At 65.9% G+C, this 20,754-nt stretch overlaps 2 protein-coding genes across 3 annotated transcripts; both read left to right on the top strand.

Annotated features, from left to right (window-relative positions):
• Positions 1-558: 558 nt before the first annotated feature.
• Positions 559-12,111, top strand: IUM83_11738 (Annexin protein; the record flags this gene model as incomplete). Of its 2 annotated transcripts, none has more annotated exons than XM_067936315.1 (2): positions 559-930; positions 11,938-12,111. In XM_067936315.1, the coding sequence occupies 2 exons, from the start codon at positions 559-561 to the stop codon at positions 12,109-12,111; spliced, it is 546 nt and encodes a 181-aa protein (XP_067798696.1). The 2 variants fall into 2 exon arrangements, with proteins under 2 accessions (XP_067798696.1, XP_067798695.1); XM_067936316.1 differs by lacking the exon at positions 11,938-12,111 and adding an exon at positions 1,183-1,188.
• Positions 12,112-16,693: 4,582 nt separating this feature from the next.
• On the top strand, positions 16,694-19,953 carry IUM83_11737 (uncharacterized protein; the record flags this gene model as incomplete). Its single annotated transcript, XM_067936314.1, has 2 exons — positions 16,694-19,709; positions 19,877-19,953. The coding sequence occupies 2 exons, from the start codon at positions 16,694-16,696 to the stop codon at positions 19,951-19,953; spliced, it is 3,093 nt and encodes a 1,030-aa protein (XP_067798698.1).
• Between the last annotated feature and the right edge of the window lie 801 nt (positions 19,954-20,754).

Below are 20,754 nucleotides of genomic sequence, written 5' to 3'. Positions count from 1 at the left end.
AGCCTAGTTACGAGTTTGTAAGCCGAGGTTTACAGCCAAGGCTGAATGAGGAAGGCCACATTAAAAGTTAAAGCCTAGCTTAGAGAGCGAAAACGGCCAGTACAGTATGTTCGATGCGCAAGAGTTGATGCAGTCCGAGTGCGACCGGCGCTTTTTAGCAGTGAAAACAAAAGCTAAATGTGTGTTCGCGATATTAGCCGCAGCTTGCAGTCCGCGTTGCTTCAGTGGGATCCTGGCGTCCCCAGTGAAAATGCCCGAGGCAGCCATAGTTTCTGAGTTCTGATACCTGCTATCCCTTATGAATGCCAATCGAGCGAGTCTTCGAGGCGCATCAAAACATGGACGGGCCGTTGGCGCCCCGGCCATGGCCTTCCCGAGCCAAGTGACGTGTGGCGACGATCTTCTGCTTGAAGCCCTCCCTCACATTCGCTTTTGCGCGCTCGGGAGCAGTCGAGTGCGGACGGGCGGGAGCAAGCGGAGCCACAGCGCAGCGCAGCGTGTTGTGTGTGTGAGTCCAGTGTTGAGTGTTGAGTGTCTCGCGTGAACAGGACGGAGGTCATGGGCGGCGCCGAGTCGGCCGAGATGGACCCCAAGCAGCAGCAGAAGCTGGCGGCGGCCAAGAAGCAGCCGCAGCAACAGCAGCAGGTGAAGAAGACGGTGGAGGGCGGCGTGACCACGTACACGGCCGCGGGGAAGGTGCCCGTCGCGGACTTTGAGGCCGTGAGCGAGCAGAAGAGCGGCGCCAAGGCCCCCCACGAGCCCGAGACGGAGCCGAGCGACCCGAGCAAGGCGCCGGCAGCCGGCGGGGAGGACGTCAAGACGCAGGTGTTCCGCACGGAGGAGCCGGACGGATGCGTCGTCGTCACGACCGTGAAGACCACGCGGCGCGTGGCCACTGCCCCCACGGGCGAGCCCGTCACGACGGTCGAGGTGGAGACGACCACGGAGACAGAGCAACGACCGTGGAGACGGAGACGCAGGGCCAGACGAGACCGGCAGCCTCGCGACGACGTCTGGAAGCACGACGTCCGTGTCGGGCGGTCGCGCCATCCGCTCGACCGTGGAGGCCGGCGCGGCCCCGGGCGAGTCGGTGCAGACGGAGGTGTTCCAGTCGCAGGAGGCCGACGGCAGCATCGTGACGAAGACGGTGAAGACGACGACGCGTATCTCGAAGTCCACCAGCGGTGAGCTGGTGAGAACGATCGAGGTGGAGACGACCACGGAGACGGAGACGACGTCCGGCGAGAAGAGCACGACCGTGGAGACGGAGACGCGTGAGGAGACGGAGACCGAGGAGAGCAGCCTCGCGACGACGTCTGGAAGCACGACGTCCGTGTCGGGCGGTCGCGCCATCCGCTCGACCGTGGAGGCCGGCGCGGCCCCGGGCGAGTCGGTGCAGACGGAGGTGTTCCAGTCGCAGGAGGCCGACGGCAGCATCGTGACGAAGACGGTGAAGACGACGACGCGTATCTCGAAGTCCACCAGCGGTGAGCTGGTGAGACGATCGAGGTGGAGACGACCACGGAGACGGAGACGACGTCCGGCGAGAAGAGCACGACCGTGGAGACGGAGACGCGTGAGGAGACGGAGACCGAGGAGAGCAGCCTCGCGACGACGTCTGGAAGCACGACGTCCGTGTCGGGCGGTCGCGCCATCCGCTCGACCGTGGAGGCCGGCGCGGCCCCGGGCGAGTCGGTGCAGACGGAGGTGTTCCAGTCGCAGGAGGCCGACGGCAGCATCGTGACGAAGACGGTGAAGACGACGACGCGTATCTCGAAGTCCACCAGCGGTGAGCTGGTGAGGACGATCGAGGTGGAGACGACCACGGAGACGGAGACGACGTCCGGCGAGAAGAGCACGACCGTGGAGACGGAGACGCGTGAGGAGACGGAGACCGAGGAGAGCAGCCTCGCGACGACGTCTGGAAGCACGACGTCCGTGTCGGGCGGTCGCGCCATCCGCTCGACCGTGGAGGCCGGCGCGGCCCCGGGCGAGTCGGTGCAGACGGAGGTGTTCCAGTCGCAGGAGGCCGACGGCAGCATCGTGACGAAGACGGTGAAGACGACGACGCGTATCTCGAAGTCCACCAGCGGTGAGCTGGTGAGGACGATCGAGGTGGAGACGACCACGGAGACGGAGACGACGTCCGGCGAGAAGAGCACGACCGTGGAGACGGAGACGCGTGAGGAGACGGAGACCGAGGAGAGCAGCCTCGCGACGACGTCTGGAAGCACGACGTCCGTGTCGGGCGGTCGCGCCATCCGCTCGACCGTGGAGGCCGGCGCGGCCCCAGGCGAGTCGGTGCAGACGGAGGTGTTCCAGTCGCAGGAGGCCGACGGCAGCATCGTGACGAAGACGGTGAAGACGACGACGCGTATCTCGAAGTCCACCAGCGGTGAGCTGGTGAGGACGATCGAGGTGGAGACGACCACGGAGACGGAGACGACGTCCGGCGAGAAGAGCACGACCGTGGAGACGGAGACGCGTGAGGAGACGGAGACCGAGGAGAGCAGCCTCGCGACGACGTCTGGAAGCACGACGTCCGTGTCGGGCGGTCGCGCCATCCGCTCGACCGTGGAGGCCGGCGCGGCCCCGGGCGAGTCGGTGCAGACGGAGGTGTTCCAGTCGCAGGAGGCCGACGGCAGCATCGTGACGAAGACGGTGAAGACGACGACGCGTATCTCGAAGTCCACCAGCGGTGAGCTGGTGAGGACGATCGAGGTGGAGACGACCACGGAGACGGAGACGACGTCCGGCGAGAAGAGCACGACCGTGGAGACGGAGACGCGTGAGGAGACGGAGACCGAGGAGAGCAGCCTCGCGACGACGTCTGGAAGCACGACGTCCGTGTCGGGCGGTCGCGCCATCCGCTCGACCGTGGAGGCCGGCGCGGCCCCGGGCGAGTCGGTGCAGACGGAGGTGTTCCAGTCGCAGGAGGCCGACGGCAGCATCGTGACGAAGACGGTGAAGACGACGACGCGTATCTCGAAGTCCACCAGCGGTGAGCTGGTGAGAACGATCGAGGTGGAGACGACCACGGAGACGGAGACGACGTCCGGCGAGAAGAGCACGACCGTGGAGACGGAGACGCGTGAGGAGACGGAGACCGAGGAGAGCAGCCTCGCGACGACGTCTGGAAGCACGACGTCCGTGTCGGGCGGTCGCGCCATCCGCTCGACCGTGGAGGCCGGCGCGGCCCCAGGCGAGTCGGTGCAGACGGAGGTGTTCCAGTCGCAGGAGGCCGACGGCAGCATCGTGACGAAGACGGTGAAGACGACGACGCGTATCTCGAAGTCCACCAGCGGTGAGCTGGTGAGGACGATCGAGGTGGAGACGACCACGGAGACGGAGACGACGTCCGGCGAGAAGAGCACGACCGTGGAGACGGAGACGCGTGAGGAGACGGAGACCGAGGAGAGCAGCCTCGCGACGACGTCTGGAAGCACGACGTCCGTGTCGGGCGGTCGCGCCATCCGCTCGACCGTGGAGGCCGGCGCGGCCCCGGGCGAGTCGGTGCAGACGGAGGTGTTCCAGTCGCAGGAGGCCGACGGCAGCATCGTGACGAAGACGGTGAAGACGACGACGCGTATCTCGAAGTCCACCAGCGGTGAGCTGGTGAGGACGATCGAGGTGGAGACGACCACGGAGACGGAGACGACGTCCGGCGAGAAGAGCACGACCGTGGAGACGGAGACGCGTGAGGAGACGGAGACCGAGGAGAGCAGCCTCGCGACGACGTCTGGAAGCACGACGTCCGTGTCGGGCGGTCGCGCCATCCGCTCGACCGTGGAGGCCGGCGCGGCCCCGGGCGAGTCGGTGCAGACGGAGGTGTTCCAGTCGCAGGAGGCCGACGGCAGCATCGTGACGAAGACGGTGAAGACGACGACGCGTATCTCGAAGTCCACCAGCGGTGAGCTGGTGAGGACGATCGAGGTGGAGACGACCACGGAGACGGAGACGACGTCCGGCGAGAAGAGCACGACCGTGGAGACGGAGACGCGTGAGGAGACGGAGACCGAGGAGAGCAGCCTCGCGACGACGTCTGGAAGCACGACGTCCGTGTCGGGCGGTCGCGCCATCCGCTCGACCGTGGAGGCCGGCGCGGCCCCAGGCGAGTCGGTGCAGACGGAGGTGTTCCAGTCGCAGGAGGCCGACGGCAGCATCGTGACGAAGACGGTGAAGACGACGACGCGTATCTCGAAGTCCACCAGCGGTGAGCTGGTGAGGACGATCGAGGTGGAGACGACCACGGAGACGGAGACGACGTCCGGCGAGAAGAGCACGACCGTGGAGACGGAGACGCGTGAGGAGACGGAGACCGAGGAGAGCAGCCTCGCGACGACGTCTGGAAGCACGACGTCCGTGTCGGGCGGTCGCGCCATCCGCTCGACCGTGGAGGCCGGCGCGGCCCCGGGCGAGTCGGTGCAGACGGAGGTGTTCCAGTCGCAGGAGGCCGACGGCAGCATCGTGACGAAGACGGTGAAGACGACGACGCGTATCTCGAAGTCCACCAGCGGTGAGCTGGTGAGGACGATCGAGGTGGAGACGACCACGGAGACGGAGACGACGTCCGGCGAGAAGAGCACGACCGTGGAGACGGAGACGCGTGAGGAGACGGAGACCGAGGAGAGCAGCCTCGCGACGACGTCTGGAAGCACGACGTCCGTGTCGGGCGGTCGCGCCATCCGCTCGACCGTGGAGGCCGGCGCGGCCCCGGGCGAGTCGGTGCAGACGGAGGTGTTCCAGTCGCAGGAGACCGACGGCAGCATCGTGACGAAGACGGTGAAGACGACGACGCGTATCTCGAAGTCCACCAGCGGTGAGCTGGTGAGGACGATCGAGGTGGAGACGACCACGGAGACGGAGACGACGTCCGGCGAAGAGCACGACCGTGGAGACGGAGACGCGTGAGGAGACGGAGACCGAGGAGAGCAGCCTCGCGACGACGTCTGGAAGCACGACGTCCGTGTCGGGCGGTCGCGCCATCCGCTCGACCGTGGAGGCCGGCGCGGCCCCGGGCGAGTCGGTGCAGACGGAGGTGTTCCAGTCGCAGGAGGCCGACGGCAGCATCGTGACGAAGACGGTGAAGACGACGACGCGTATCTCGAAGTCCACCAGCGGTGAGCTGGTGAGGACGATCGAGGTGGAGACGACCACGGAGACGGAGACGACGTCCGGCGAGAAGAGCACGACCGTGGAGACGGAGACGCGTGAGGAGACGGAGACCGAGGAGAGCAGCCTCGCGACGACGTCTGGAAGCACGACGTCCGTGTCGGGCGGTCGCGCCATCCGCTCGACCGTGGAGGCCGGCGCGGCCCCGGGCGAGTCGGTGCAGACGGAGGTGTTCCAGTCGCAGGAGACCGACGGCAGCATCGTGACGAAGACGGTGAAGACGACGACGCGTATCTCGAAGTCCACCAGCGGTGAGCTGGTGAGGACGATCGAGGTGGAGACGACCACGGAGACGGAGACGACGTCCGGCGAGAAGAGCACGACCGTGGAGACGGAGACGCGTGAGGAGACGGAGACCGAGGAGAGCAGCCTCGCGACGACGTCTGGAAGCACGACGTCCGTGTCGGGCGGTCGCGCCATCCGCTCGACCGTGGACCGGCGCGGCCCCGGCGGGCTCGGTGCAGGCGGAGGTGTTCCAGTCGCAGGAGGCCGACAGCAGCATCGTGACGAAGACGGTGAAGACGACGACGCGTATCTCGAATCCACCAGCGGTGAGCTGGGTGGACGATCGAGGTGGACGACCACGACGGAGACGACGTCGCAGCGAAGAAACACGACCGTGGGGAGAACGGCTGAGGAGGCGGAGACCAGGAAAGCAGCCTCGCGACGACGTCTGGAAGCACGACGTCCGTGTCGGGCGGTCGCGCCATCCGCTCGACCGTGAGGCGCGCCCCAGGCGAGTCGGTGCAGACGGAGAGTGTTCCAGTCGCAGGAGGCCGACGGCAGCATCGTGACAGACGGGTGAAGACGACGCGCGTATCTCGAAGTCCACCAGCGGTGAGCTGGTGAGAACGATCGAGTGGGAGACGACCACGGAGACGGGAGACGACGTCCGGCGAAAGAGCACGACCGTGGAGACGGAGACGCGTGAGGAGACGGAGACCAGGAGAGCAGCCTCGCGACGACGTCTGGAAGCGCGCGTCCGTGTCGGGCGGTCGCGCCATCCGCTCGACCTGGAGCCAGCGCCCAGGCAGTCGGTCACGACGAGTATTATCCAGGAGGCCGAGCAGCATCGTGACGAAGACGGTGAGACGACGACGCGTATCTCGAAGTCCACCAGCGGTGAGCTGGTGAGGACGATCGAGGTGGAGACGACCACGGAGCGGAGACGCGCTCCGGCGAAAGCACGACCGTGGAGACGGAGACGCGTGAGGAGCGGGAGAGGAGAGCAGCCTCGCGACGACGTCTGGAAGCCGACGTCCGTGTCGGGCGTCGCGCCATCCGCCTGAGCGAGCCGCGCGGCCCGGCGGAGTCGGTGCAGAGGAGGTGTTCCAGTCGCAGGAGGCCGACGGCAGCATCGTGACGAAGAGTGAAGACGACGACGCGTATCTCGAAGTCCACCAGCGGTGAGCTGGGAGGACGATCGAGGTGGAGACGACCACGAGACGGAGACGACGTCCGGAAAGAGCGACCGTGAGGGAGACGTGAGGAAGGGAGACCGGGAGAGCAGCCTCGCGACGACGTCTGGAAGCGAATCCGTGTCGGGTCGCGCCATCCCTCGACCGTGGAGGCCGGCGGCCCCGGGCGAGATCGTGCAGACGGAGGTGTTCCAGTCGCAGGAGACGGCGAGCATCGTGACAGGAGGTGAGACGACGACGCGTATCTCAGTCCAGCGGTGAGCTGGTGAGGACGATCAGAGGGGGACGACCACGGAGACGGAGACGACGTCCGGCGAAGAGCACGACCGTGGAGAGGAGACGGTGAGGAGACGGAGACCGGGAAGACTCGACGACGTCTGAAGCGACGTCCTGTCGGGCGGTCGCGCCATCCGCTCGACCGTGGAGGCCGCGGCCCCGGGGCGTCGGAGTGCAACGGAGTGTTCCAGTCGCAGGAGGCCGCAGCAGCATCGTGACGAAGACGGTGAAGACGACGCACGCGTATCTCGAAGTCCACCAGCGGTGAGCTGGTGAGGACGATCATGGGGCGACCACGGAGACGGAGACGACGTCCGGCGAAAGAGCGAGAGACGGAGACGCGTGAGGAGACGGAGACCGAGGAGGCAGCCTCGCGACGACGTCTGGAAGCACGACGTCCGTGTCGGGCGGTCGCCCATCCATCGATGGAGCCGGCGCGGCGGGAGTCGGGCAGACGGAGTGTTCCAGTCGCAGGAGCGGGCAGCATCGTGACGAGAACGGTGAAGACGACGACGCGTATCTCGAATCACCAGCGGTGAGCTGGTGAGGACAGATCGAGGTGGAGACGACCACGGAGACAGGACGTCCGGCGAAAGAGCACGACCGTGAGACAGACGCTGAGAGACGGAGACCGAGGAGAGCAGCCTCGCGACGACCTGGAAGCCGACGTCCGTGTCGGCGGGTCGCGCCATCCGCCCGACCGTGGAGGCCAGCGCGCCCCGGGGCAGTCGGTGCAACGGAGGTGTTCCAGTCGCAGGAGGCCGACGGCAGCATCGTGACGAAGACGGTGAAGACGACGACGCGTATCTCGAATCCACCAGCGGTGAGCTGGTGAGGACGATCGAGGTGGGAGACGACCACGGAGACGGAGACGACGTCCGGCGAGAAGAGCACGACCGTGGAGACGGAGACGCGTGAGGGACGGAGACCGAGGAGAGCAGCCTCGCGACGACGTCTGGAAGCGTCCCGTGTCGGGCAGTCGCGCCATCCGCTCGACCTGGAGCGCGCGGCCCCGGGCGAGTCGGTGCAGACGGAGTGTTCCAGTCGCAGGAGGCCGACGGCAGCATCTGACCGAAGACGTGAAGAGCGCGACGCGTATCTCGAAGTCCACCAGCGGTGAGCTGGTGAGGAGATCGAGGTGGAGACGACCACGGGAGACGGAGACGACGTCCGGCGACAGACCGTGGAGACGGAGACGCGTGAGGAGACGGAGACCGAGGAGAGCAGCCTCGACGACGTCTGAGCCGACGTCCGTGTCGGGCGTCGCCATCCACTCGACCGTGGAGGCCGCGCGGCCCCGGCGAGTCGGTGCAACAGGTGTTCCAGTCGCAGGAGGCCGACGGCATCGTGACAGACGGGTGAAGACGACGTATCTCGAGTCCACCAGCGGTGACTGGTGAGGACGATCGAGGTGGGACGACCACGGAGACGGAGACGACGTCCGGCGAGAGCACGACCGTGGAGACGGAGACGCGTGAGGGAGACGGAGACCGAGGAGAGCAGCCTCGCGACGACGTCTGGAACACGACGTCCGTGTCGCGGTCGCGCCATCCGCTCGACCGTGGAGGCCGCGCGGCCCCAGGGCGAGTCGTGCAGACGGAGAGTGTTCCAGTCGCAGAGGGCCGACGGCAGCATCGTGACGAAGACGGTGAAGACGACGACGTATCTCGAAGTCCACCAGCGGTGAGCTGGTGAGGACGATCGAGGTGGAACGACCACGGGGAGACGACGTCCGGCGAGAAGAGCACGACCGTGGGACGGAGACGCGTGAGGAGACGGGAGACCGGGGAGAGCAGCCTCGACGACGTCTGGAGCACGACGTCCGTGTCGGCGGTCGCGCCATCCGCTCGACCGTGGAGGCCGGCGCGGCCCAGGCGAGTCGGTGCAGACGGAGGTGTTCCAGTCGCAGGCGACGGCAGCATCGTGACGAAGACGGTGAAGCAGCGACGCGTATCTCGAAGTCCACCAGCGGTGAGCTGGTAGGAACGATCGAGTGGGAGACGACCACGGAGACGGGAACGACGTCCGGCGAAGAAGACACGACCGTGGAGACGGAGACGCGGAGGGAGACGGAGACCGAGGAGAGCAGCCTCGCGACGACTCTGAGCACGACGTCCGTGTCGGCGGTCGCGCCATCCGCTCGACCGTGGAGGCCACGCGGCCCAGGCGATCGGTGCAGACGGAGGTGTTCCAGTCGCAGGGGCCGACGGCAGCATCGTGACGAAGACGGAATGAACGACGACGCTATCTCGAAGTCCACCAGCGGTGAGCTGGTGAGGACGATCAGTGGGGAGACGACCACGGAGACAGAACGACGCGATCCGGCGAGAAGAGCACGACCGTGAGACGGAGACGCAGTAGAAACCGAAGCTGCGGCATCTACGCGCTGCACTCGCATTCCCGCGCGACGTCAGCCGATGCTGCGAAGCAGCACCTCGCGCACGAGTCACAGGAGCTGCAGCTCAAGCCAGCAGAGGGGAGATAGAGCGCGCCACGCGCTGCAGCCACAGCGCGCTCGCGACCCCCCCCGAGCGCGCAGCCCCGGCGAGTCGGTGCAGACAGGTGTTCCAGTCGCAGAAGCCGACGCAGCCATCGTGACAAGACGGTGAAGACGGACGATATCTCGAAGTCCACCAGCGGTGAGCTGGGGGAAATCGAGTGGGGAGACGACCACGGAGACGGAGACGACGTCGCGAGAAAGAGCACGAGTGGAGACGGAGACGCGTGAGGAGACGGAGACCGAAGCAACCTCGCGACCGACGTCTGGAAGCACGATCCGTGTCGGGCGGTCGCGCCATCCCTCGACCGTGGAGGCCGCGCGGCCCCAGGCGAGTCGGTGCAGACAGGTGTCCAGTCGCAGGAGCCGACAGCATCGACGAAGACGGTGAAGACGACGACGCGTATCTCGAATCCACCAGCGGTGAGCTGGTGAGAACGATCGAGTGGGGACGACCGACCACGGGAGACGCGTCGCGAGAAAGAACACGACCGTGGGGAGGGGCAGTGAGAGACGGAGACCGAGGGAAGAGCACCTCGCGACGACGTCTGGAAGCACGACGTCCGTGTCGGGCGTCGCGCCATCCTCGACCGTGGAGGGCGCGCCCCAGGCGAGTCGTGCAGACGGAGGTGTTCCAGTCGCAGGAGACCGACGCAGCATCGTGGAAGACGGTGAAGACGACGACCGCGTATCTCAGAGTCCACCAGCGGTGAGCTGGTGAGGACAATCGAGGTGGCGACACGGAGACGGGAGCGACGTCCGGCGAGAAGAGCACGACCGTGGAGACGGAGACGCGTGAGGAGAGAGACCGAGGAGCAACCTCGCGACGACTCTGGAAGCAGCGACCGTGTCGGGCGTCGCGCCATCCGCTCGACCGTGAAGGCGCCGGCCCCAGCGATCGGTGCAGACGGGTAGTTTCCAGTCAGAGAACCGACGCAGCATCGTGCAACGACAGTGAAACGCGACACGCGTATCTCAAGATCCAGCAGTGAGCTGGTGAGAGCGATCAGGTGGAGACGACCACGGAGACGGAGACGACGTCCGGCGAAAGAGCACGACTGGAGACGGGAGCGAGAGGGAGACGGGGAGACAGCCACGACGACGTCTGGAAGCACGACGTCCGTGTCGGCAGTCGCGCCATCCGCTGCCATGGAGCCGCGCGCCCCGGGCGAGTCGTGCAGGCGGAGGTGTTCCAGTCGCAGGAGGCCGGAGCAGCATCGGACAGACGTGAAGACGACGACGCGTATCTCAGCGCTGGTGAGGACGAGTCGAGTGGGAGACGACCACAGAGAGAGACGCGTCCGGCGAAGACGACCGTAGACGGAGACGCGTGAGAGACGGAGACCGAGGAGAGCATCGCGACGACGTCTGAAGCACGACGCTCTCGGGCGATCGCGCCATCCGCTCGACCGTGAGCGGCCCGGCCCCGGCGAGCATCGGTGCAGGAGAGTGTTCCAGTCGCGAGCCGACGCGCATCGTGACGAGACGGTGAGAACGACGCGTATCTCAAGTCCACCAGCGGTGAGCTGGTGAGAAACGATCGAGGTGGGAACGACCACGGAGACGGAGCAGCGTCCGGCGAGAAGAACACGACCGTGAGACGGAGACGCGTGAGGACCGGGGCGAGAGCAGCCTCGCGGACGTCTGGAAGCACGACGCGTCCGTGTCGGGAGTCGCGCCATCCGCTCGACCGTGAGGCCGCGCGGCCCCGGCGAGTCCCAGACGGAGGTGTTCCAGTCGCAGAGCCGACGGCAGCATCGTGACGAAGACGGGGAAGACGAGACGCGTATCTCGAGATCCACCACGCGTGAGCTGGTGAGGGATCGAGTGGAGACGACCACGGGACAGGGAGACGACGTCCGGCGAGAAAGACGACCTGGGACGGAGACGCGTGAGGAGACGGAGACCGGAGAGCAGCCTCGCGACGACGTCTGGAAGCACGACGTCCGTGTCGGCGTCGCGCCATCCGCTCGACCGTGGAGGCCGGCGCGGCCCGGGCGGCGGTAGACGGAGTGTTCCAGTCGCAGGAGGCCGACGGCAGCATCGTGACGAAGACGTGAAGACGACGACGCGTATCTCGAGATCCACCAGGGAGCTGGTGAGGACGATCGAGGTGGAGACGACCACGGAGACGGAGACGACGTCCGGCGAGAAGAGCACGACCGTGGAGACGGAGACGCGTGAGGAGACGGAGACCGAGAAGGGCGTGACGACGGTGTCGAGCACGGATGTGACTGGCGCTGACACGACTGGCAGCGTGATCGCCGTGACGTCGGAGACGACGGAGGAGACGATCGAGACCGAGACGACCGAGACGACCGAGGAGACGACCGTGACGTCTTCGGACGTTTCTCGCGATAGCAGCAAGGTGGCTGGCGTGGTCACGGGCGCCATCGGCGCTGCTGTGGATCGAGTTCGGCTGTGAGCGCTACCCGCCCCAAGACCACGTTTGGCGAAGTCGGCTCGACCGAGACGACGGAAGTGACTGAGACGACGGAGACGGTGACGAGCGAGGACGTGAGCGCTGTGACCAGTGAGGATGTGAGCGGTGACGTGACCCGTAGCGTGACTGAGCGCGGCGGCTACACCGTGACGTCCGGCTGGACGAGCGGCTCGGGCGCGACCCAGCAGGCCACGGAGACGGCGGAGGAGACCACGGAAACGACGGAGGAGACGACCGAGACGACCGTGACTGAGGAGGGCGTGACGACGGTGTCGAGCACGGATGTGACTGTGACTGGCAGCTGACGACGACTGAGACGACGACGACGACCGTGACGTCTTCGGACGTTTCCGCGATAGCAGCAAGGTGGCTGGCGTGGTCACGGGCGCCATCGGCGCTGCTGCTGTGATCGGTTCGGCTGTGAGCGCTACCCGCCCCAAGACCACGTTTGGCGAAGTCGGCTCGACCGAGACGACGGAAGTGACTGAGACGACGGAGACGGTGACGAGCGAGGACGTGAGCGCTGTGACCAGTGAGGATGTGAGCGGTGACGTGACCCGTAGCGTGACTGAGCGCGGCGGCTACACCGTGACGTCCGGCTGGACGAGCGGCTCGGGCGCGACCCAGCAGGCCACGGAGACGGCGGAGGAGACCACGGAAACGACGGAGGAGACGACCGAGACGACCGTGACTGAGGAGGGCGTGACGACGGTGTCGAGCACGGATGTGACTGGCGCTGACACGACTGGCAGCGTGACCGCCGTGACGTCGGAGACGACGGAGGAGACGACCGAGACGACCGAGACGACCGAGGAGACGACCGTGACGTCTTCGGACGTTTCTCGCGATAGCAGCAAGGTGGCTGGCGTGGTCACGGGCGCCATCGGCGCTGCTGCTGTGATCGGTTCGGCTGTGAGCGCTACCCGCCCCAAGACCACGTTTGGCGAAGTCGGCTCGACCGAGACGACGGAAGTGACTGAGACGACGGAGACGGTGACGAGCGAGGACGTGAGCGCTGTGACCAGTGAGGATGTGAGCGGTGACGTGACCCGTAGCGTGACTGAGCGCGGCGGCTACACCGTGACGTCCGGCTGGACGAGCGGCTCGGGCGCGACCCAGCAGGCCACGGAGACGGCGGAGGAGACCACGGAAACGACGGAGGAGACGACCGAGACGACCGTGACTGAGGAGGGCGTGACGACGGTGTCGAGCACGGATGTGACTGGCGCTGACACGACTGGCAGCGTGACCGCCGTGACGTCGGAGACGACGGAGGAGACGACCGAGACGACCGAGACGACCGAGACGACCGAGACGACCGAGACGACCGAGACGACCGAGGAGACGACCGTGACGTCTTCGGACGTTTCTCGCGATAGCAGCAAGGTGGCTGGCGTGGTCACGGGCGCCATCGGCGCTGCTGCTGTGATCGGTTCGGCTGTGAGCGCTACCCGCCCCAAGACCACGTTTGGCGAAGTCGGCTCGACCGAGACGACGGAAGTGACCGAGACGACGGAGACGGTGACGAGCGAGGACGTGAGCGCTGTGACCAGTGAGGATGTGAGCGGTGACGTGACCCGTAGCGTGACTGAGCGCGGCGGCTACACCGTGACGTCCGGCTGGACGAGCGGCTCGGGCGCGACCCAGCAGGCCACGGAGACGGCGGAGGAGACCACAGAAACGACGGAGGAGACGACCGAGACGACCGTGACTGAGGAGGGCGTGACGACGGTGTCGAGCACGGATGTGACTGGCGCTGACACGACTGGCAGCGCGACCGCCGTGACGTCGGAGACGACGGAGGAGACGACCGAGACGACCGAGACGACCGAGACGACCGAGACGACCGAGGAGACGACCGTGACGTCTTCGGACGTTTCTCGCGATAGCAGCAAGGTGGCTGGCGTGGTCACGGGCGCCATCGGCGCTGCTGCTGTGATCGGTTCGGCTGTGAGCGCTACCCGCCCCAAGACCACGTTTGGCGAAGTCGGCTCGACCGAGACGACGGAAATGACCGAGACGACGGAGACGGTGACGAGCGAGGACGTGAGCGCTGTGACCAGTGAGGATGTGAGCGGTGACGTGACCCGTAGCGTGACTGAGCGCGGCGGCTACACCGTGACGTCCGGCTGGACGAGCGGCTCGGGCGCGACCCAGCAGGCCACGGAGACGGCGGAGGAGACCACAGAAACGACGGAGGAGACGACCGAGACGACCGTGACTGAGGAGGGCGTGACGACGGTGTCGAGCACGGATGTGACTGGCGCTGACACGACTGGCAGCGCGACCGCCGTGACGTCGGAGACGACGGAGGAGACGACCGAGACGACCGAGACGACCGAGACGACCGAGACGACCGAGACGACCGAGACGACCGAGACGACCGAGACGACCGAGGAGACGACCGTGACGTCTTCGGACGTTTCTCGCGATAGCAGCAAGGTGGCTGGCGTGGTCACGGGCGCCATCGGCGCTGCTGCTGTGATCGGTTCGGCTGTGAGCGCTACCCGCCCCAAGACCACGTTTGGCGAAGTCGGCTCGACCGAGACGACGGAAATGACCGAGACGACGGAGACGGTGACGAGCGAGGACGTGAGCGCTGTGACCAGTGAGGATGTGAGCGGTGACGTGACCCGTAGCGTGACTGAGCGCGGCGGCTACACCGTGACGTCCGGCTGGACGAGCGGCTCGGGCGCGACCCAGCAGGCCACGGAGACGGCGGAGGAGACCACGGAAACGACGGAGGAGACGACCGAGACGACCGTGACTGAGGAGGGCGTGACGACGGTGTCGAGCACGGATGTGACTGGCGCTGACACGACTGCCAGCGTGATCGCCGTGACGTCGGAGACGACGGAGGAGACGACCGAGACGACCGAGACGACCGAGACGACCGAGGAGACGACCGTGACGTCTTCGGACGTTTCTCGCGATAGCAGCAAGGTGACTGGCGTGGTCACGGGCGCCATCGGCGCTGCTGCTGTGATCGGTTCGGCTGTGAGCGCTACCCGCCCCAAGACCACGTTTGGCGAAGTCGGCTCGACCGAGACGACGGAAGTGACTGAGACGACGGAGACGGTGACGAGCGAGGACGTGAGCGCTGTGACCAGTGAGGATGTGAGCGGTGACGTGACCCGTAGCGTGACTGAGCGCGGCGGCTACACCGTGACGTCCGGCTGGACGAGCGGCTCGGGCGCGACCCAGCAGGCCACGGAGACGGCGGAGGAGACCACGGAAACGACGGAGGAGACGACCGAGACGACCGAGACGACCGAGACGACCGAGACGACCGAGGAGACGACCGTGACGTCTTCGGACGTTTCTCGCGATAGCAGCAAGGTGGCTGGCGTGGTCACGGGCGCCATCGGCGCTGCTGCTGTGATCGGTTCGGCTGTGAGCGCTACCCGCCCCAAGACCACGTTTGGCGAAGTCGGCTCGACCGAGACGACGGAAATGACCGAGACGACGGAGACGGTGACGAGCGAGGACGTGAGCGCTGTGACCAGTGAGGATGTGAGCGGTGACGTGACCCGTAGCGTGACTGAGCGCGGCGGCTACACCGTGACGTCCGGCTGGACGAGCGGCTCGGGCGCGACCCAGCAGGCCACGGAGACGGCGGAGGAGACCACGGAAACGACGGAGGAGACGACCGAGACGACCGTGACTGAGGAGGGCGTGACGACGGTGTCGAGCACGGATGTGACTGGCGCTGACACGACTGCCAGCGTGATCGCCGTGACGTCGGAGACGACGGAGGAGACGACCGAGACGACCGAGACGACCGAGACGACCGAGGAGACGACCGTGACGTCTTCGGACGTTTCTCGCGATAGCAGCAAGGTGGCTGGCGTGGTCACGGGCGCCATCGGCGCTGCTGCTGTGATCGGTTCGGCTGTGAGCGCTACCCGCCCCAAGACCACGTTTGGCGAAGTCGGCTCGACCGAGACGACGGAAGTGACTGAGACGACGGAGACGGTGACGAGCGAGGACGTGAGCGCTGTGACCAGTGAGGATGTGAGCGGTGACGTGACCCGTAGCGTGACTGAGCGCGGCGGCTACACCGTGACGTCCGGCTGGACGAGCGGCTCGGGCGCGACCCAGCAGGCCACGGAGACGGCGGAGGAGACCACAGAAACGACGGAGGAGACGACCGAGACGACCGTGACTGAGGAGGGCGTGACGACGGTGTCGAGCACGGATGTGACTGGCGCTGACACGACTGGCAGCGCGACCGCCGTGACGTCTTCGGACGTTTCCCGCGATAGCAGCAAGGTGGCTGGCGTGGTCACGGGCGCCATCGGCGCTGCTGCTGTGATCGGTTCGGCTGTGAGCGCTACCCGCCCCAAGACCACGTTTGGCGAAGTCGGCTCGACCGAGACGACGGAAATGACCGAGACGACGGAGACGGTGACGAGCGAGGACGTGAGCGCTGTGACCAGTGAGGATGTGAGCGGTGACGTGACCCGTAGCGTGACTGAGCGCGGCGGCTACACCGTGACGTCCGGCTGGACGAGCGGCTCGGGCGCGACCCAGCAGGCCACGGAGACGGCGGAGGAGACCACAGAAACGACGGAGGAGACGACCGAGACGACCGTGACTGAGGAGGGCGTGACGACGGTGTCGAGCACGGATGTGACTGGCGCTGACACGACTGCCAGCGTGATCGCCGTGACGTCGGAGACGACGGAGGAGACGACCGAGACGACCGAGACGACCGAGACGACCGAGGAGACGACCGTGACGTCTTCGGACGTTTCTCGCGATAGCAGCAAGGTGGCTGGCGTGGTCACGGGCGCCATCGGCGCTGCTGCTGTGATCGGTTCGGCTGTGAGCGCTACCCGCCCCAAGACCACGTTTGGCGAAGTCGGCTCGACCGAGACGACGGAAATGACCGAGACGACGGAGACGGTGACGAGCGAGGACGTGAGCGCTGTGACCAGTGAGGATGTGAGCGGTGACGTGACCCGTAGCGTGACTGAGCGCGGCGGCTACACCGTGACGTCCGGCTGGACGAGCGGCTCGGGCGCGACCCAGCAGGCCACGGAGACGGCGGAGGAGACCACGGAAACGACGGAGGAGACGACCGAGACGACCGTGACTGAGGAGGGCGTGACGACGGTGTCGAGCACGGATGTGACTGGCGCTGACACGACTGCCAGCGTGATCGCCGTGACGTCGGAGACGACGGAGGAGACGACCGAGACGACCGAGACGACCGAGACGACCGAGACGACCGAGACGACCGAGGAGACGACCGTGACGTCTTCGGACGTTTCTCGCGATAGCAGCAAGGTGGCTGGCGTGGTCACGGGCGCCATCGGCGCTGCTGCTGTGATCGGTTCGGCTGTGAGCGCTACCCGCCCCAAGACCACGTTTGGCGAAGTCGGCTCGACCGAGACGACGGAAATGACCGAGACGACGGAGACGGTGACGAGCGAGGACGTGAGCGCTGTGACCAGTGAGGATGTGAGCGGTGACGTGACCCGTAGCGTGACTGAGCGCGGCGGCTACACCGTGACGTCCGGCTGGACGAGCGGCTCGGGCGCGACCCAGCAGGCCACGGAGACGGCGGAGGAGACCACGGAAACGACGGAGGAGACGACCGAGACGACCGTGACTGAGGAGGGCGTGACGACGGTGTCGAGCACGGATGTGACTGGCGCTGACACGACTGGCAGCGTGATCGCCGTGACGTCGGAGACGACGGAGGAGACGACCGAGACGACCGAGACGACCGAGGAGACGACCGTGACGTCTTCGGACGTTTCTCGCGATAGCAGCAAGGTGGCTGGCGTGGTCACGGGCGCCATCGGCGCTGCTGCTGTGATCGGTTCGGCTGTGAGCGCTACCCGCCCCAAGACCACGTTTGGCGAAGTCGGCTCGACCGAGACGACGGAAATGACCGAGACGACGGAGACGGTGACGAGCGAGGACGTGAGCGCTGTGACCAGTGAGGATGTGAGCGGTGACGTGACCCGTAGCGTGACTGAGCGCGGCGGCTACACCGTGACGTCCGGCTGGACGAGCGGCTCGGGCGCGACCCAGCAGGCCACGGAGACGGCGGAGGAGACCACAGAAACGACGGAGGAGACGACCGAGACGACCGTGACTGAGGAGGGCGTGACGACGGTGTCGAGCACGGATGTGACTGGCGCTGACACGACTGCCAGCGTGATCGCCGTGACGTCGGAGACGACGGAGGAGACGACCGAGACGACCGAGACGACCGAGACGACCGAGACGACCGAGACGACCGAGGAGACGACCGTGACGTCTTCGGACGTTTCTCGCGATAGCAGCAAGGTGGCTGGCGTGGTCACGGGCGCCATCGGCGCTGCTGCTGTGATCGGTTCGGCTGTGAGCGCTACCCGCCCCAAGACCACGTTTGGCGAAGTCGGCTCGACCGAGACGACGGAAATGACCGAGACGACGGAGACGGTGACGAGCGAGGACGTGAGCGCTGTGACCAGTGAGGATGTGAGCGGTGACGTGACCCGTAGCGTGACTGAGCGCGGCGGCTACACCGTGACGTCCGGCTGGACGAGCGGCTCGGGTGCGACCCAGCAGGCCACGGAGACGGCGGAGGAGACCACGGAAACGACGGAGGAGACGACCGAGACGACCGTGACTGAGGAGGGCGTGACGACGGTGTCGAGCACGGATGTGACTGGCGCTGACACGACTGGCAGCGTGACCGCCGTGACGTCGGAGACGACGGAGGAGACGACCGAGACGACCGAGACGACCGAGACGACCGAGACGACCGAGACGACCGAGGAGACGACCGTGACGTCTTCGGACGTTTCTCGCGATAGCAGCAAGGTGGCTGGCGTGGTCACGGGCGCCATCGGCGCTGCTGCTGTGATCGGTTCGGCTGTGAGCGCTACCCGCCCCAAGACCACGTTTGGCGAAGTCGGCTCGACCGAGACGACGGAAGTGACCGAGACGACGGAGACGGTGACGAGCGAGGACGTGAGCGCTGTGACCAGTGAGGATATGAGCGGTGACGTGACCCGTAGCGTGACTGAGCGCGGCGGCTACACCGTGACGTCCGGCTGGACGAGCGGCTCGGGCGCGACCCAGCAGGCCACGGAGACGGCGGAGGAGACCACAGAAACGACGGAGGAGACGACCGAGACGACCGTGACTGAGGAGGGCGTGACGACGGTGTCGAGCACGGATGTGACTGGCGCTGACACGACTGGCAGCGTGACCGCCGTGACGTCGGAGACGACGGAGGAGACGACTGAGACGACCGAGACGACCGAGACGACCGAGACGACCGAGGAGACGACCGTGACGTCTTCGGACGTTTCTCGCGATAGCAGCAAGGTGGCTGGCGTGGTCACGGGCGCCATCGGCGCTGCTGCTGTGATCGGTTCGGCTGTGAGCGCTACCCGCCCCAAGACCACGTTTGGCGAAGTCGGCTCGACCGAGACGACGGAAGTGACTGAGACGACGGAGACGGTGACGAGCGAGGACGTGAGCGCTGTGACCAGTGAGGATGTGAGCGGTGACGTGACCCGTAGCGTGACTGAGCGCGGCGGCTACACCGTGACGTCCGGCTGGACGAGCGGCTCGGGCGCGACCCAGCAGGCCACGGAGACGGCGGAGGAGACCACGGAAACGACGGAGGAGACGACCGAGACGACCGTGACTGAGGAGGGCGTGACGACGGTGTCGAGCACGGATGTGACTGGCGCTGACACGACTGGCAGCGTGACCGCCGTGACGTCGGAGACGACGGAGGAGACGACGGAGGAGACGACGGAGGAGACGACCGAGACGACCGAGACGACCGAGACGACCGAGGAGACGACCGTGACGTCTTCGGACGTTTCTCGCGATAGCAGCAAGGTGGCTGGCGTGGTCACGGGCGCCATCGGCGCTGCTGCTGTGATCGGTTCGGCTGTGAGCGCTACCCGCCCCAAGACCACGTTTGGCGAAGTCGGCTCGACCGAGGCGACGGAAACTGTGAGGACGAAGCAGCTTGGAGAAATGCAACGGGCTCTTGTGAAGGACGACTTGGAAAACACACTTGTTGTGTTGGGTCTTGGTGGATCTACTCAGACGGTGTCAAAGTTGCGAAAGGTGAAGGAAGCATCGTTTACGTGGGCGTGGTTGACACAATTTGTGGACTTCTGTGAAAAACGCGGCAGGAATGTGTCTAGTTTGGCACCGGATGAGGTCCGTGAGCTCGCTCGTACCTACTGCGGGAGACATTTATCATCCTTCAATGATAACCTGTACGAGAGCGGCTCTTTGGATGAGAAGAGGGCAGCTTGGAATGTGTCGTATACTTTGTCCGCTCAGTTCCCTGAGCTTGCAGTACACCAGTTTGGTATTGAGTTCGGAAAGCACAAGCGCGTATTGGTTATCAGCGAAGTGTCCAACAACAATGAAAAGGGGACGGAGGCTGCAACCGCGGAAGTGTTGACCTCTATGCTGAAGGAATCACCTCAGCTATCCGGCAGCTATGAGAATGTTCTCATTACCGAGGGAGGAGAAACCGTGTTCTACGGATCAGTTAAATATCTTAGATCATTCTTCCAGGAATTCGGCCTCGATCAACCCGAAGACAGTGACGCCACCAGGTTCTTGCTGGGGCTGAGTTCAAGCAACAACGCTCAGTATCATATTACTGTTATCGATGGCGCAAACGAAGAAAAGGACAACCAGCACGTCCAACATCTATCCTCGTTCGTAAGCTTTGCTGATGACAGCGTTCTTTACGCGGACAACAGAATCTCCAAACACACCAAAAAGACCATCGATGACGACAACCAAGCATCACCAGACGGCAACACAACTAGCACCCCGAACACTACATTCGCTACAACATCAGGGACGCCTGGTGTGAGCGCCGAGGAGAGCCGTGTTGCACTGACGGAGGCGGAGACCGGCACTGCGGTGATGAGAAGTCTGTACGCGCGCTACGCCCGCGAGGG

This window comes from Phytophthora cinnamomi (genome assembly GCF_018691715.1).
Source record: "Phytophthora cinnamomi strain GKB4 chromosome Unknown Contig8, whole genome shotgun sequence".
Taxonomy (NCBI): Eukaryota; Oomycota; class Peronosporomycetes; order Peronosporales; family Peronosporaceae; genus Phytophthora; species Phytophthora cinnamomi.
This window is presented reverse-complemented; position numbering and strand designations above follow the sequence as displayed.